The 17555-nt window shown below is 41.7% G+C and overlaps 1 protein-coding gene across 1 annotated transcript in view; it reads right to left on the bottom strand.

The window, feature by feature from the left end:
* Nucleotides 1-17555, bottom strand: part of LOC309813240 (cytidine monophosphate-N-acetylneuraminic acid hydroxylase) — a 107783-nt gene that overhangs the window by 46889 nt on the left and 43339 nt on the right. Inside the window, exons 5-6 of the mRNA XM_082637877.1 lie at nt 8815-9018; nt 5281-5372 (exon numbers count right to left, since the gene is read on the bottom strand). Of these exons, the coding sequence (XP_082494003.1) occupies nt 5281-5372; nt 8815-9018 (296 nt within the window). The remainder of the gene's footprint in view (nt 1-5280; nt 5373-8814; nt 9019-17555) is intronic.

The raw sequence follows: 17555 nt of genomic DNA, 5'->3' as shown, positions 1-17555 counted from the left end.
AACATAAGGAAATATAATAAATATTATATATCAACAAATTGATAACCCAGATGAAATGGAGAAATTCCTAGGAAGAAACAAACTAACAAAATTGACTCAAGAAGAAATAGAATATCTGAGAAGACCCATAACAAATAAAGAGATTTAATTAGTAAACAAAAAACTTCACAAACATTAGCCCAAGCCCAGATGGCTTCACTGGTGAATTTGACCGAATGTCTAAAGACGAATCAATACCAATCTTCACAAATTCTTCCAATAAACAGAAGAGGAGGGAACACATCCTAACTCATTTTATGACGGCAGTGTTACTACCCTGATACCCAAATCAGAAAAAAACATCACACACAAAAAACTACAGACCAACATTCCTTATGAATATAGACATAAAAATCCTTAACCAAATATTAGCAAATAAAATTTAGCAATATAAAAAATAATTATGACCATGACCAAGTGGGGTTTATGCCAGCCTGGTTCAATACAGGAAAAGCCATAGTGACAGAAAGGAGATTAGTGGTTGGCCGGGGGATGAGGGAAGAGGGGAATGGGACTGAGTGCTAATAGTTACAAGGTTTCTTTTGGGGATGATGAGAATGTTCTGGAATTAGATAGTGGTGGTAATGGCACAACATGTGAAAATACTAAAAACCATTGAGTTGCACACTCTAAAAAGGTGAATTTTATGGTACATGAATTATATCTCAGTTAAGAGAAGGAGGAGGAGAAGGCTGGGGAGAGGAAGGAAGGGGACCTCGGTGACGACTGGAAGCAAAGATCCCAAAACAGGTGCTGTCTTGAGGTGATGGGAGTGCAAGTGAGCGTCTTCTTCCTTCTACTTTCCTGATTTTTACCTTTTTAATGATGGCCACATATTGTTATTTATAATAATAATAAAATCAAATAATCTAAGTTCGTACGAGATCAAGCCATCCTTCTCTTTCTTGGGATGTGGTAGGAAATCACTACAGTGTAGGTAGCACTGGACTGAAAAGTGGGCTCTGTTAACAAAATTTTCCACTCTCACAGCATTTCCTCACTGGAGCAAAGGCTAAAAACTTTACTGGGTCTTGTTATTTCCAGCCCTCCACTGACCCTGCTGCCACCTCTAGCCCTGCCCTTCACCTGCCATAGCAGCAAACATCAGCCCTCTGCATCAGTTCCCAGCCTCGATCTATTTTTCAATGGATCCAATTTTCTGCTGGGTGGGAAATCCCTTCCTCCTGCTCCTAAGGTCCCAGATACAGGGGTGATGTGCAGATCATTTGAGACATACATATACAAATAAAACATTATGCTCTGTGTACCAAGTTCTGAGAATTTAACAGCTGTTCACTTTGAAAATTCTTTCAACAACGCAATAAGATAGTTACTACCAATATTATATCCTAGTGAGGAAACTAAAGAACAAAGAGATTGACTAACTTGCCCCAAGTCATTTAATTGTGTGTTTGAGCATCAGGATCTGAACCCAGGCTGTCCTGCACCATTCACTCTTAACCACTTTGCTATAATGTCTCGCTATAGGTCTTGTCCAAAAGACTTAGAGGTTTTATAAAGGCCCCTAAGCAGCTATCGATTTCTGGGTTACATACTCATAAAGTTGATCGTCTATTGTCCTCTCACTTACACAAACAGTTTGATATGTTCAAACCTTTGCTTCTTACCTGTTTTCTGCCAAATAAATTTAACAGTATTGGTACAGCTCCTGCTAACAATGCAGTCTGCAGGTTTCCTAGGCTAGGTCAACAGACATGGAATGAGGCTTACTGGCAAAAGAACCTAGTAACCGAGGCATCCCTTTGAGGGGCAGGGGGAGGATGAACTTTTAGTCAAAGCAATTAGCAACTTTCCCCAGAATAGTATTCTATCTCTTTTGGGGGATGACCGGAAAAGGACATGCACCTCAGTAAGTGACACCTCTGCTCTGGGAACTGGGAGAATGCCTTTGTAGGTCAGACCCTTCTTTAAAAAGTGATTAGGAGTTGGTCTCACCGAGACACCTGGACAACACTGGCCCTGATAGCCTATTCCATATACAATAATTTGAGCCTGAAAAAGATGTAGAGGTAGTGTAATCAAAGTTCCCAGACTGGAGGTCCAGCCCAGGAAGCCCACTATTCAGCTCCCCTCACAGGTAACCAGTGGTCAGCCTGCCCCCGTCCATAAGTGCTTATGCGTACATGTTTTTTCATAATAGGGCCATACTATATGTAATATTTATAATCTGCTTTACTTATCAAAAATCACTCTTATTATTTTAGTTTCTTGAATAGTATCACTTTTAAGACACAGTGGAATGACTTCTAGTGTTTAAATTGTTTTCAATTTTTCTCTTTTGTAGATAGTATTGCTGTGAATGAACATTCTCATAGGCATATCTTTTGACATATCGGTTATTATTAAGATCTTAGGCATATGGTCTCAGATGTGGAATTGCCGGGTCAAAGGGATGCACCTTCTTCAGTGTGATAGGAAGCTCATTGGAGAGTTTTAAGCAGGGGAATGACATGAATTTATTTGAATTTTTAAAATATCAGTCTGGTACTAACCAGCCTGAAACTAACACAACATTGTAAATCAACTATTTTCCAATATAAAATAAAATTAAATTAATAAAAATAAAATAAAATGTCAAGCTGTGTGCTGTAAGCAGGATGGACTGCAGGAAGCAAGCATGGAAGCAGGGAGACCAGTTGTGCAGACAAAAGGTAACTGTGACTTGCACTTGGTTGGAGACAGTGCAGACGGAGAGAAGTGGATGGATTCTGAAGGTGTTTTGGCACAGGATTTATTAATGGTTTGGATATGGGGGTTTAAGGAAAGAGAAGACTCAAGAGTGACCACCAGGTTTTGTTCAGTTGAGTGGAGGCAGCGTCATTTACCAAGATGGAGAAGGCTGGAGGAGGGACAGGTCTGGGGATAAGGTGGGCTTGGCCATTAGGAGTTCTGTTTTGGCTGCAGCTTGTAATGCCTATTAGAAATCAATTCATGGGACTTCCCTGGTGGTGCAGTGGTTAAGATTCCATGCTCCCAATTCAGGGGGCCGGGGTTCGATCCCTGGTCAGGGAACTAGATCCCACATGCATGCTGCAACTAAGAGTTCACATGCCGCAACTAAGGAGCCCACTTGCCACAACTAAGGAGCACACATGCCACAACTAAGACCCAGTGCAACTGAATAAATAAATTAAATATATATATATATATATAAAAGAAGTCAATTCATGTAGAACTCAATAGTTGGCCCCTCTTAACTGTGGTTCTTCTGCATCCACAGATTCAACCAAGCTTGGCTGCTGTAGTCCTATAGTATTTACTATTGGAAAATATCCATGCAGTTCAAACCACATTGTTCAAGGGTCAGCTGCATATTAAGTAGAGAGTGGGCCGCTGTGCTGCATGCCAAGAGTTTGAGTACAATGGCCATGGCAAAGCGACCACTGAATTTAGCAAACTGGTGACCTTGACAGGAGCAGTGTTAGCGGAGTGGTAGAGATGGAAGCTCCACTGAGAGACGATGGGAGGGGAAGGAGCAGAGACAACGAGTGTGAGATGCCTCTTTCAAGGGGTTTAGCTGTTTAGACAGTTGTAGAAATGGAAACATAAGAGGGCTTATCTGAACACTAGGGTGCGTGCACACGTGTGTGTGTGTGTGTGTGTGTGTGTGTGTGTGTGTGTGTAAATGTGGGCTAATAGGCAAAGACAAAATTTATGATACAGGAGAGAGAAGGACAGTTGCAGGAGGGAAGTCCTCAGGTAGGTGCGAGGTGGGATCCAGGGTGCGAGAGCAGGGCGAGCCATAGGAGCAGGGTCAGTGCAGCCACTGTCAACTGTCACAGGAGTCAAGGAAGAATGTGCAGACACAGAGGCAGATGGGTTGAACACTTTGGTGGTAAAATGACTCTCCATTACTGAGTCCCATTACCGCATTGTCAATGTGAAGATAATGTGAAATAATTCACACAAAGTGCCTCATACTACACCTAACACACACTTAATAACATTCTGGATTAGGTCATGATTCTTCAACTACATTCAAGGCCCTCCCTACAATGTACCTTTGAAATCTTAGTTCTACTACTCTGATACACATACCCTGTACTCCAGCCAACTAAACTACACATTTGGCCCCAAATAAACTAAAACAGCCCAAGCTGTCCGCTCTACCAGAAATGTCCTCCTTTCTCTTCTCTGCCTGATGAAATTCTGCCCATCTTTCGAAACCCAACACAAATGCCATCTCTGGCATGAAGCTTTCTATGATTCCCCCAATTAGATCAAATCTATATTTTTATTCTTATAACAGACATTCTGAAACAGTGTGCATGAGCAGTTTTAAGACTCTTCCCAAGTAACTTTTTCTACTGATAAAACACGCTTTTAATCACTTAGGTCAAAGACAAATTTATTCCTATTATGAAGCCCTCCTTACTCATATTTCTACCTGCTTTCTTGAGTAGGAGGAAGGGAAAAGTAGAAGTGGAGCCAGCATACTGAGAATCACATGTAAACTGTAGCATCTTACCTATGCCAGAAAGAGCCATGGAATTTGAAGGACTTTATTTCCCAACTGAAACTGTGGAGTTTCATTATAACTGTTGAAAAGATCATGCACTTGAATATCTATCTTGTGTGTCTTCACTGATACAATATTCAGAGCCACTATTCTATAGTACACTGTACCAAAGAAACCTATCAGAGTATCCCTGATCTTAGCTTTCACAGGCTTGTCTTTGCCACCACCTCATGTTAATATCATCTCATTTACACGGACTCTATCTTATCCATCTTTGTATCTCTTAATACCCAATACAATGTTTACACCTGGTAAGTTCTCATCAGATACTTACTGAACAAATGAATGAATGAAGGGATCTTTTGGAGAAATCCTGTTTAGAATTTTCAGTGTTAATTATTATTATTATTTTTTTTTTTTTGCGGTACGCGGGCCTCTCACTGTTGTGGCCTCTCCCGATGAGGAGCACAGGCTCTGGACACGCAGGCTCAGCGGCCATGGCTCACGGGCCCAGCTGCTCCGCGGCATGTGGGATCTTCCCGGACCGGGGCACGAACCCATGTCCCCTGCATCGGCAGGCGGACTCCCAACCACTGTGCCACCAGGGAAGCCCCAGTGTTAATTATTTTTAAAAGACCTAATGTCCATAGTTTAAAATCAGAATATACTCAAAGCTTCAAGTGAGATTGGAAACAAGTTGACAAGAAGGACCCCAATAATAATAATAGCAGAAAACATTGATTGATATGGATTATATTTACCCAGTTCGTCTTGACAGAAGCTGCCTGGAGGATTGATATACTTCATGGTGCTCACATCCAACTTCCAGTTGTGTTTTGTGCATCTAACAGACCTGGATGAAAAATTATACTTAGGTTTATGAAATGGTGAAAATAAAAATTAATCTTATTAGGCTTAAATGCATTATAAACAACTGTAATTGGTTGAACATAAAATGCATGAAAGAAAAACTACTAATAGCTCATACTCAAATATCCAAGGAAATATAGATTAATCATCAGTAGGTAATTTTTAAAGTGAAGATAAATGCCATGTCACAAAATAATATGTGTTAGAGATCAACAGAGCCGTCAGAATAAAGTCATCTAGGGATAGCTCTCATACAAAAGCTAAGTTGGTTAAGATTCAACTGGAGCCAATATGAGGAAAGAATGCAGTCATAAAGATATACCTATGATTTATAATCACTTTACAACCCTTAGCCCCTAGTATAGTGTGCTAAACCTAAGTTCAACTCAAGTTTTCAGAAGAGAAAAGACTTCCTTAAAGTTTAAGATTTCAGAGCATGGTTGCCAGATAAAATACAGGATGCCCAGTTAACTATGAATTTCAGATAAATAAGAAATAATTTAAAAACACAACTCACACAATATATGACATATCCTGGAAATTCATCATTTACCTGCAATTTAACTGAGTGTTATGCATTTTTATTTGCTAACTCTGGCAACCCTATTTCAGAATGAGAATTAGATTGCAGCAAAATAGGAGGCTTAGTAATTTTATTCCATTTCTTACCATTACTTCTTGAAGGGGGTTGTGGTGGTGGAAGATGAGGCATAAAAGTTCCATTTCCTCTCTATTTTGGTAGTGTTTCTTGTGAAGTTTTTTTTTTTTCACAGTTAAAGAATTTTTTTTTACAAACAAATATGTCTCAAACCGGAAACATCAGATTTTTTAATCTAACAATGTCTATTTTAACTTATATATCAGTAAATTACACTGATTTTTCCAAGCTTCATTGTATCAAGAATTTTTTACTCTCTTTTCTAGTAATAAGGCAAAAAACATATTCTGCACTTCAATTTATAGAGGATTATTCTGAAACATCTACTTTCTCATCAATGAGTAGCCAACAACATTTCAAAACTTGAGAACATTCCAAACGCAGCTATTCAGCATGCTGGGTCATTAAAGGGGAAACGTGGCAGGATCTTAACTGTTCACAGGCAGCAAGTAGACTGGAGGGAGGCGACGGCTTCATGTGCAAAGAGGTTGGGAAAAGTTGTTAGATTTAGAAAATGAGAACCACAGCTTATGAGAGTTGCTGATGTTGGTTACGTGTGAAGAAGAAAAATGGCTAGGAAAAATGTGTGGAGAAGAAAAATGTAGGGAGGGTAGAAGAGGTAGGTCATTACTCTTGACTGTCTCCTAGGTGAGAGATTCCTCGGGTGAATTGCTACACAGAGAAGCAGTCAAATTTGGAGCGATGGATGGGGGAGTATAGGGTGTGAGTTACTCTGAGGATGGAGTTTCAGCACATCAATGCTTGGTGAGCTGCATCTGGGAATAAAGCTAGGAGAATGTGCAGGAGATAAAGCTGGTTCCTCATGTGCCGGAGCACTAAGACAATGCCAGCTCTAGGTTAGCCTGCCAACAGAATAGGGTGAAACTAGGATCAATCACCCCCAAGGCTTTGGGTGAAGGAGAGAAAGGCCAGCCTGTGGCAAAGCAATCACTCTGTTAAGATGAGCCAGCCAGGTTCAAGAACAATCTGAATTCCTGTAAATAACCTCTGTTCCTAAGCTACAGTAGAAGCTCATGACAGAGTAATAACAGTAAACGTAATTGACATTTATTGAGCACTTATCATATGGCCAGACATTGTTTTAAGTGCTTTATGTGTTTGAAATCACTTAGTCCTCTCAGCAGTCAGACAGAGTAGGTAATAGTCTCAATTTCACTGTATAGAGGAGAGGATTGAGGTCCAGAAAGGCTAAGAAACTTGTCCAAGGTCACGGAGCTTGTAAGTGGGGGGGGGCAGGCTTCTGAACAGGGCAGGTTGTGAGGAAAGATCACGCTGCTAATCACAAAGCTGCAACACTTCCTTAAACGGCTGGCTCAGTGAGCACCACGTGAAAAGCCCACTAGGAGAGAAAGGGAGAGAGGAAACGCGGAGTCCCCAAACCGCAACAGTCAGAAAACCGCAGGGTCCAAGAGTGCCTGCAGAAACTTACCAGTGACAGAACAAGCCATGTCTGAGGTTTCCCTAACTTGAATCCACTGAGAAGATGGAAGGGACTCCAAACAGGGCTGTCAGCAAATAACCATGAGGCTCTCCTAGAGTAGAGCTGTCGCTAAAACTGTGTCCCATGCAATACTTGGAACCTACCTATGCTAAAAATATATTCGTTGTTTATCCAAAATGCAAATTTAACTGGGTGCCTTCTATTTGCCTAATCTAGCAACCCCATCGAAGGAGCCAAGCAAGCTACAGGCGCAACAGTGTTTATCAACATTTAGAAATCCAAGAGTGTGCATCTGGGCCCTGAAACTAAGTATGCAGTGAAGCAAATCGGTGTGCAGGTGCAAGAACATTCTCGACTTGGGCGATGGTCTTTTATACGATTATAGCGGGGAGCTCTTAGAAAACTACGCAGCTCCCTCTGAGTCCACCTGCACTAAACTGCCCACAGATGACCCGAGAAATCAGATCAACAACACGGTGGAAGTCAAGCCTGACGTGGGAACGGCTAAAAAGCACCCAGGTCAAGTTAGGCTGAAGCAAAGCTTGGAAAGGTGCGGTCAGCCACTCATTCGTTGTCGGTGTTGAGCATCGGGCTGACAGAGCATTCCTCACCCAGAACTCCCGCTGTCTCTGCCAGGCAATGCTGCTATCTCTTTGGCAGTCACTGAAAACAAACAAACGAACAAAACCCACAACCATCCTGTCCTGGTATTGCTCCTGAACTGGGGAGGAAGGTGATCTATATGTAGGCTTCCTCAAGTGGGGGGAGAGGGTACCAGCACTAGTTCTTCCAAGAAATGAGTAGAAGGGCTGCTGTTCAGGGCAGATACAGTTGGGGCTCTGCTACTTGGGGTTTTTAATCACCATGAGGCAGTCAAGGCAAGTCTATCTGCTGTCCAGCAGTGTTTGGATAAGGGCCTGCCCCACTCATACTTCTGGGGGAGTGGGAAAGGAAACCCAAAGGAGGCTTGAGTCCTGGAAAATAAAAGCTGTTACATACACCCAACCACACACACACACACACACACACACACACACACACACACACACGTACCTTAGAACTTTCACTGTTTATCAAGCTAGGAATCAATTTTCAATTAGAGTTCTTAAGAGAGAGTGGGAAATTAAGTAAAGGTCATAATGTTTTGAGATCAGAGAGTCGCCTCAGTGAGCACAAGTAAAAGTTATGAATTTGCGAAAAGAAATAATTTGTCAGTTGGTTCATTTGATTTCTCAATGAACACATTTCCTGCCAAATCTAATTGTAAGAAAGGTCACCAGGGAGAAAGCAAAGGACTCATGTTACCTTCCGTCTAAATCCTCGATATCTTTTATGAACAGGCCTCCTTGGTGCTTGCACATATTCTTGCATGCTCGCAGGTGGCTCTTACTTTTATATAAGATGTAATCTTTGCCAGTGCTCTTATTTCGAACAAAATTGATCCCTTCCTTGAGACTGGCGACTTCAGCAGGTGAGAGACACAACAGGATCTCAGTTGTTTGTTCGATGCTATGGAAAGGCAAACATTTGGAAAGAGGGATACTGTTAGGTTTTAAGAGAGAACAATTTGGCATGGACACCTCAAACACCTCTTTTTTATTAAAATACTTTTTAAGGCCATCCCTCCAAGTACCCAGGCCGGGTGGCACCTGACAGTGAATTTTCTCCCCTCCTTTCAATGTCCATCCGACTTGTGGAGGGTTTATCTCCACTTCCCCAGAGACCTCATGCCCCTCTCACTTGCCTGCCCATGGTCTGTAGTTGCCTCTCTCTGGGTATTTCAGAAGAACGGCAGTTGCTCCTTCAGCTTCTATGACTCATTCCCTCCCAGGAGGCATTAGTCTGTGCAGATAAAGAGGGTGTGGGCCCAGCTCAGTATTTCCGTCCTACTGCTTCCTCTACCATATCTCTCTTAGAAGCCGAATTTTATATTTAGTTTCAAGAACCCAGTCCGCTCTCCCCACCTCCATGCTTTTGTCTCTGCACCTGCTCGCCTTTCCCACCGAGACTCACCCTTTAGGTTCAAACATAACCCAATCATCCCCTCCTTGGATAAGCCTTCCGAGCTACCCACCACCCCCCGACCCCCAGGTCAAGTCTAACACTTCTTTCTTTGTACTTTCCAGAAGACACTGAAATTTATTCTTTCTTTTTCTTTTAGTGAACATCTATCCTCTCATATAGATATAAAATTACAGATGATGAGAACTCTTAGCTAATTTACTCAACTTTCATATATAATGTACAGTAGTGTTAGTTAGGTGGATCCTGTTGTACACTACGTTCTCAGTACATATTTATCTTACAACTGGAAGTTTGTACCTTTTGATCACCTTCATCCAAATCCCCTTCTCTCCACCCCCTGCTTCTGGTAACCACAAATCTGATCTCTTTTTCTGTGAGGTTTTTTATGTTTGTTTTTAAAGTATAATTGACCTAGAACACTATGTTAGTTCCCAGTACACAACATAGTGATTCGATATTTCTATCCATTTAAAAATGGTCACCATGATAAGTCTAGTTATCGTAAGTCTAGCACTTCTCAATGTGTATTACTATTCTGTAGAACATTATAACCTAGTACCAGTGCACTGCTCTGCTTACTTGCACATAGATGCTTTTAAAAACACTCTCTCTCTCTGCTTTTCTCTTCCCACCACTTAGCAGACTATCTTTAAGAGCTAGCTACTTAAAGATTGAACCAACTGCACTCAACCTGAGTAATTTATAAAAAGCTCTAGCAGCAAAGCATTTGATCTCTCATATTTTTTCAAGGAAAATACAAATGTTACATTTCTCAAACCCCAATCTTTTTTTTTTTACAAGTGTGCCATTTTTTTTACATCTTTATTGGAGTATAATTGCTTTACAATGGTGTGTTAGTTTCTGCTTGATAACAAAGTGAATCAGTTATACGGATACCTATGTTCCCATATCTCCTCCCTCTTGCGTCTCCCTCCCTCCCACCCTCCCTACCCCACCCCTCTAGGTGGTCACAAAGCACTGAGCTGATCTCCCTGTGTTATGCACCTGCTTCCCACTAGCTATCTATTTTACGTTTGGTAGTGTATATATGTCCATGCCACTCTCTCACTTTGTCCCAGCTTACCCTTCCCCCTCCCCATATCCTCAAGTCCATTCTCTAGTAGGTCTGTATCTTTATTCCCATCTTGCCCTTAGGTTCTTCATGACCTCTTTTTTTTTTTTCTTAGATTCCATATATATGTGTTAGCATATGGCATTTCTTTTTCTCTTTCTGACTTACTTCACTCGTATGACAGACTCTAGATCCATCCACCTCACTACAAATAACTCAGTTTCGTTTCTTTTTATGGCTGAGTAATATTCCATTGTATATATGTGCCACATCTTCTTTATCCATACATCTGTCAATGGACACTTAGGTTGCTTCCATGTCCTGGCTATTGTAAATAGAGCTGCAATGAATATTTTGGTACATGACTCTTTTTGAACTCTGGTTTTCTCAGGGTATATGCCCAGTAGTGGGATTGCTGGGTCATATGGTAGTTCTATTTTCAGTTTTTTAAGGAACCTCCATACTGTTCTCCATAGTGGCTGTATCAATTTACATTCCCACCAACAGTGCAAGAGTGTTCCCTTTTCTCCACACCCTCTCCAGCATTTATTGTTTCTAAATTTTTTGATGATGGCCATTCTGACCAGTATGAGATGATATCTCATTGTAGTTTTGATTTGCATTTCTCTAATGATTAATGATGTTGAGCATTCTTTCATGTGGTTGTTGGCAATCTGTATATCTTCTTTGGAGAAATGTCTATTTAGGTCTTCTGCCCATTTTTGGATTGGGTTTTTTTTTTATATTGAGCTGCATGAGCTGCTGATTAATCCTTTAATCTCCAAAATTTACAAGCAGCTCATGCAGCTCAATATAATAATTTCTTAATTAGATTAGTTTTGTTTTAAATGGGAAGATGTTCAGTATTCTGTTCACAGGGATGTAAACTCCATGAAAGCTGAGATATAAAGTGTCTGTCACATGGTAGGTGCCAGTAAGTATCTGGCTAATGAAGGAATACACTCACAAGGATGCAATGTGTACTCCATGTAGACAAATGATGTGAAAATGCTTCCAAAGGTCACAGATCTGTTAAGGGAAAAATCGAATTAATGGCGCATACAAGTTTTGAAAAGCAACTTAAGGGAATTCCCTGGTGGTCCAGTGGTTAGGACTCAGCAGTCTCATTTCCCGGGGCCCCAGCTGCAATCCCTAGTCGGAGAACTAATATCCTATAAGCCGCGTGGCGCAGCCAAATAAAAAATAATAATAATAAAAAGCAACTTAGGAGCGTTGTTGTTGTTGGTTTTTAATCCCATGAAGAAGCAGAGGGCACTTCCTCATTCATTCACACCATCTTGTTTGCTCTTTATTATGGTTTGACATTTTACGTTTTCATAGCTAACTCTTAGATATTTTTTAGCTGTTGCTGCCATTGTAATTGGTATCATTGTAATTTTATTTTTGGATCAGTTATTCTTGGTAGAGAGATGTAACAAATTTTTTAAAAATTGCTTTACTGCACTTTAATTGTTTTACTACATTTAATGCAAAACTGATCATCTTAACCATTTTTAAGCATACATTTCAGTAGCGTTAAGTATATATGCATTGTTAAGTGCAACAAAATTCCAAAATATTTTATCTTGCAAAACCAAAACTCCATACTCATTATACAACTCCCCATTTCCCTCCCCCCACCAAGCCCCTGGTAACACCATTCTACTTTCTGTTTCTATGAATTTGACTACCTTAGCTACTTGATATAAGTATAATCATACAGTATCGGCTTATTTCATTTAGCATAACGTCCTCAAGGTTCATCTATATTGTAACTAACATGTACTTACAGGATTTCTTTCCTTTTTAAGGCTGAATAATATTCCATTGTGTGTATCATATTTTGTTCAGAAAATATTTTCAAAAGATATATCTGATAGAGCACTGTTATCCAAAATATACAAAGAACCCTTAAGACTCAACAACAAGAAAACAAACAACCCAATTAAAAAATGGGTCAGAATGGGGAGTGGCCAAAATGGTGGAGTAGGAAGAACTTGCGCTCACCCCCTCCCATGGGCACACCAAAATTACAACTATTTACAAAGCAACTATCAATGAGAAAGACTGGACGACTAGAAGAAAAGATCTTCTATAATTAAAGATATGAAGAAGGAATCACAATGAGACCAGTAGGAGGGGTGGAGACATGGTATAGCAAGACTGGCCAACTCCAGTTCCAGGAAACCTTTGGCTCCTCACCAGTGAGTCAGCACTAGCCCCGGGACCCAGCCTCACCCACTAGGGGGCTGACACCATCACAGAAACCCTGCAGCTTGTCAGCCACCTGCCCTGGGATCCGGCCCCACTTGCTAGTGGGCCAGCACTGCTTTGGGACCCCCTGAGGCTCTGTAGCCAGCAGCCCCATGACTCAACCCAACCCAATAGCTGGCAAACTCCAGGACACCTCAAGGCCCTCAACCCGTGGCACTGGATCTGGACCCACTCACCAGTGCTTTAGCACTAGTTCTCGGATCACCAGGGCTCTTCAGTCAGCTGGCCTGTGACCTAGTCCTGCCCATTGCTGGCTGAAACAGCCCCATGACAATTTGGGCCCCCCAGGCAGCCACCCCAAGCTCTGGCCCTACTCACTAGTGGGTCATCACTAGCTCTGGGATCTGGCCTCACCCAACAGGGGCCTGACTTCAGCCTCTGGAACATTACAGCCCCTCAACCAGCTACCTGGGAATCTGGGCCCACCCACCAGTAGTCCAGCAGTAGCCACAGCACCCACCAGGGCTCTTCAGTTAGTCTCCCCATGCCCCAGCCTTACCCAACAGCTGGCCAACACCAGCTCCAGGACACCTTGGGACTGTCAGCCAGTCACCCTATATCCAGCCTCATCCACCATGGGACTAGTACCAATCCCGGGAACCCCATGGTCCCACAACCAGCCACCCGGGACCCAGTGATCAGCTACCCTATACCAAGCCCTTTGGAACAGCTGGCTGACAACAGCTCCAAGACATGTTGGGCAAACCACCCTGAGATTCGTCCACACTTTCCAGTGGGCCAGCACTAGCCCCAGGACTCCCCGGGGCTCTACAGCCTCCTGACCCAGCCCTAGAAAATAGCTGGCTGACACCAATTATAGGACACCTTGGGCCCCTCAGCCAGCTGCCCCAGGATCCAGCCCTCCACACCAGTAGCCCAACACTAGCTCCTGAACCCTCTGGGGCTTTGCTCTCACCTGCCCAGTGTCCCAACCTCACCCAACACCTGGCTCACACCATTTCCAGGATACCTTGGACCCCTCAGCCAGCTGTCCTGAATCTGGCTACACTCACCTGTTGGCCAGCACTAGCACCAGGAACTGGTCTCACTCACCAGCAAGCCAATATCAGCCCTGGAAACCTCACAGCCTTGTAGCCTGTAGCCAGCCACCCTGGGACCCAGCTCCACCCACCAGAGGTTCTGCACTAGCCCCAGGATTCCCTAGGGTTCTGCAGTCAGCTGCCCCTGTGACCTACCTCTGCCCACCAGCTGGCCAACACCAGCTCCAGGACACCTTGAGCCCCTCAGCCATCTCAGGATCTGGCCTCACCCTTCCATGGGCTGGCAGCTTTCTCACTAGGTGTGGTCTGGCACCAAACTGGGCTGCAGGCCAGCCAAGCCTATTAGAGTTCCCATAGTAATAAGCTCACCCCAACAGTAGGGCTCAAGCAACCAACATAGAGGGTGCCCCTAGAACATAGCTCCGGTGACCAAAGCAGTGTGCACTGCTGGGCCCCATAGGACATCTCCTACATAAGGCCACTCCTCCAAGATCAATAGTGTAACTGACCTACCTAATACCTAGAAATAAAAACAGAGAATTCAGCAAAATGAGGTGACAGAGGAATATATTCCAAACTATGGAATAAGATAAAACCCTGGAAGAAGAACTAAATGAAATGGAGATAAGCAATCTGCCTGATAAATAGTTTAAGTTAATGATCAAAAAGCTGCTCAGGGCTTCCCGGGTGGTGCAGTAGTTAAGAATCCACCTGCCAATGCAGGGGGTTTGATCCCTGGTCCGAGAAGATTCCACATGCCGTGGAGCAACTAAGCCAATGTGCCACAACTACTGAGCCTGTGCTCTAGAGCCCACGAGCCACAACTACTGAGCCCACATGCCACAACTACTGAAGCCCATGCACCTAGAGCCCATGCTCTGCAACAAGAGAAGCCACCAAAATGAGAAGCCCGCACACTGCAGCGAAGATTAGCCCCCACTCATCACAACTAGAGAAAGCCTGTGCTCAGCAACAAAGACCCAACTCAGCCAAAAATAAATAAATAAATAAATAAATTTAGCTTTTAAAAAAAGGGTGTTCAAAGAACTTGAGAGAAGAATGGATGAACAAAATCAGAAGTTAGAAGTTTTTAACAAAGAGTTAGAAAATATAAACAAGAATCAAATAGAGCTGAAGAACACAATAACTGAAATAAAAAATACATTAGATGGAATTGGGGACACAGTTCTTGAGGTGCTAGCCTACTGTGTTCCCTCTTTGCCTTGCAAAGAAATAAAGCCACTCTTTCTTTCTCCTCGATAAAAAAAAAAATTAGATGGAATCAATGGTGGATTAGATGATACAGAGAAATTGATCAGTGAACTGGAAGACAGAGTGGTGGAAATCACTCAAGCTGAACAGAAAAAAAGAAAAAAAAAATTGTTTAAATGAGGACAACTTAAGAGACCCGGAACAACATCAAGCATCCTAACATTCACCTTATAGGAGTCCCAAAGGAGATGAGAGAAAGGGACAGAAAACATATTTGAAGATATAATAGCTGAAAAACTTCCCTAACTTGGGAAAGGAAACAGGCATTCAGGAAACACAAAGTGTCCCCAACAAGATCAACCCAAAGAGGACCACACCAAGACACACCGTATTAAAAGTGCCAAAATTAAAGCTGAAGAGAGAATATTAAATCAACAAGGGAAAAGCAACTAGTTATGTACAAGGGGAATTCCATGACTATCAGTTGACTTTTCAACAGAAACTCTGCAAGCCAGAAGGGAGTGGCACAATATATTTAAAGTGATGAAAAAACTTACAATGAGGAAAACTGTACCTGGCAACGCTATTATTCACCTTTGAATGGGAAATCAAGATTTTACAAACAAGCAAAAGCTAAGAGTTCAGCACCACCAAACTACCTTTACAAGAAATGTTAAACAGACTTCCCTAAGTAGAAAAGGAAAGGCCACAACTAGAAATATGAAAATTATGAAAGGAAAAATTTCATTGGTAAAGGCAGAATACCGAGAAGGTAGTAGATAACACACTTATAAAGCTAGTAGGAAGGTTAAATGTCAAAAGTAGTAAAACCATCTATATCCACAATAACTAGTTAGGGATACACAAAACAAGATGTAAAATATGGTGTCAAAATACAGAGGGGTGGGTAAGAAAGCAGAGTTGTTAAAATGCATTCTAACTTAAGAGATCAGCAACTTAAAGCAATTGACCATATATAGAGATTGCTATATATAAACCTCATGGTAACCACAAACCAAAACTCTGTAATGGATACACACACCCAAAAGAAAAAAGAACCCAAACATAACACTAAAGATAGACATCAAATCACAAGGGAAGATGGCAAAAGAAGAACTACAAAAACAACCAGAAAATAATTAACAAAATGGCAATAAATACATACCTATAAATAATTACTTTAAATGTAAATGGACTAAATACTTCAATCAAAAGACATACAGTGTGGGGCTTCCCTGGTGGCGCAGTGGTTAAGAATCCGCCTGCCGATGCAGGGCACATGGGTTCGTGCCCCGGTCCAGGAAGATCCCACATGCTGTGGAGCCGCTAGGCCCGTGAGCCATGGCCGCTGAGCCTGCGCGTCCGGAGCCTGTGCTCCGCAACGGGAGAGGCCACAACAGTGAGAGGCCCACGTACCGCAAAAAAAAAAAAAAAAAAAAAAAAAGACATACAGTGGCTGAGTGGATACAAAAACAAGACCTATACATATGCTGCCTACAAGAGATTCACATCAGATCTAAAGACACACAAAGACTGAAAGTGAGGAGGATGGAAAATGGTATTCCAAGCAAATGGAAACAAAAAAGAAAGCTGGGGTAGCAATATCAGACAAAATAGACTTTAAAACAAAAACTGGAACAAGAGACAAAGAAGGACATTACATAATGATAAAGGGGTCAGTTCAAGAAGAAGCTATAATGATTGTAAATACATATGCACCCAACATACGAGCACCTGAATATGTTAAGCAAATATTAAAATAGAGGGAGAACTTGATAGTAACACAATAATAGTAGGGGACTTCAACACCCCACTTACATCAATGGACAGATCATCCAGAGAGAAAATTAGTAAAGAAACGCTTGCCTTAAACAACACATTCGATCAGATGGACTTAACAGATATATAGAGAACATTCCATCCGAAAGCAGCAATACACATTCTTTTCAAGTGCAAATGGAACATTATCCAGGATAGATCTCAGGCTAGGCCACAAAACTAGTCTCAGTAAATTTAAGAAGACTAAAATCATATCAAGTATCTTTCCCAACCACAACACTATGAGGCTAGAAATCAACTACAAGAAAAAAACTGCAAAAAACAAATACATGGAGGCTAAACAATATGCTACTAAAAAAACCAATGGGTCACTGAAAAAAATCAAAGTAGAAATCAAGAAATACCTGAAGATAAATGAAAACAAAAACACAATGATCCAAAATCTATGGGATGCAGCAAAATCAGTTCCAAGAGGGAAATTTATAGGAATAGAAGCCTATCTCAGGAAACAAGAAAAATCTGAAATAAATAACCTAACCTTACACCTAAAGGAACTAGAGAAAGAAGAACAAACAAAACCCAAATTTAGTAGAAGGGGGAAAAAAATCATAAAAATCAGAGCAGAAATAAATGAAATAGAGGCTAAAAATATAGAAAAGATCAATGAAACTATGAGCTGGTTA

This window comes from Mesoplodon mirus (assembly GCF_964341445.2).
Source record: "Mesoplodon mirus genome assembly, chromosome: 12".
NCBI lineage: Eukaryota > Metazoa > Chordata > Mammalia > Artiodactyla > Ziphiidae > Mesoplodon > Mesoplodon mirus.
Note: the sequence above shows the minus strand (reverse complement) of the source record. Positions and strands in the feature narration are given on the sequence as shown.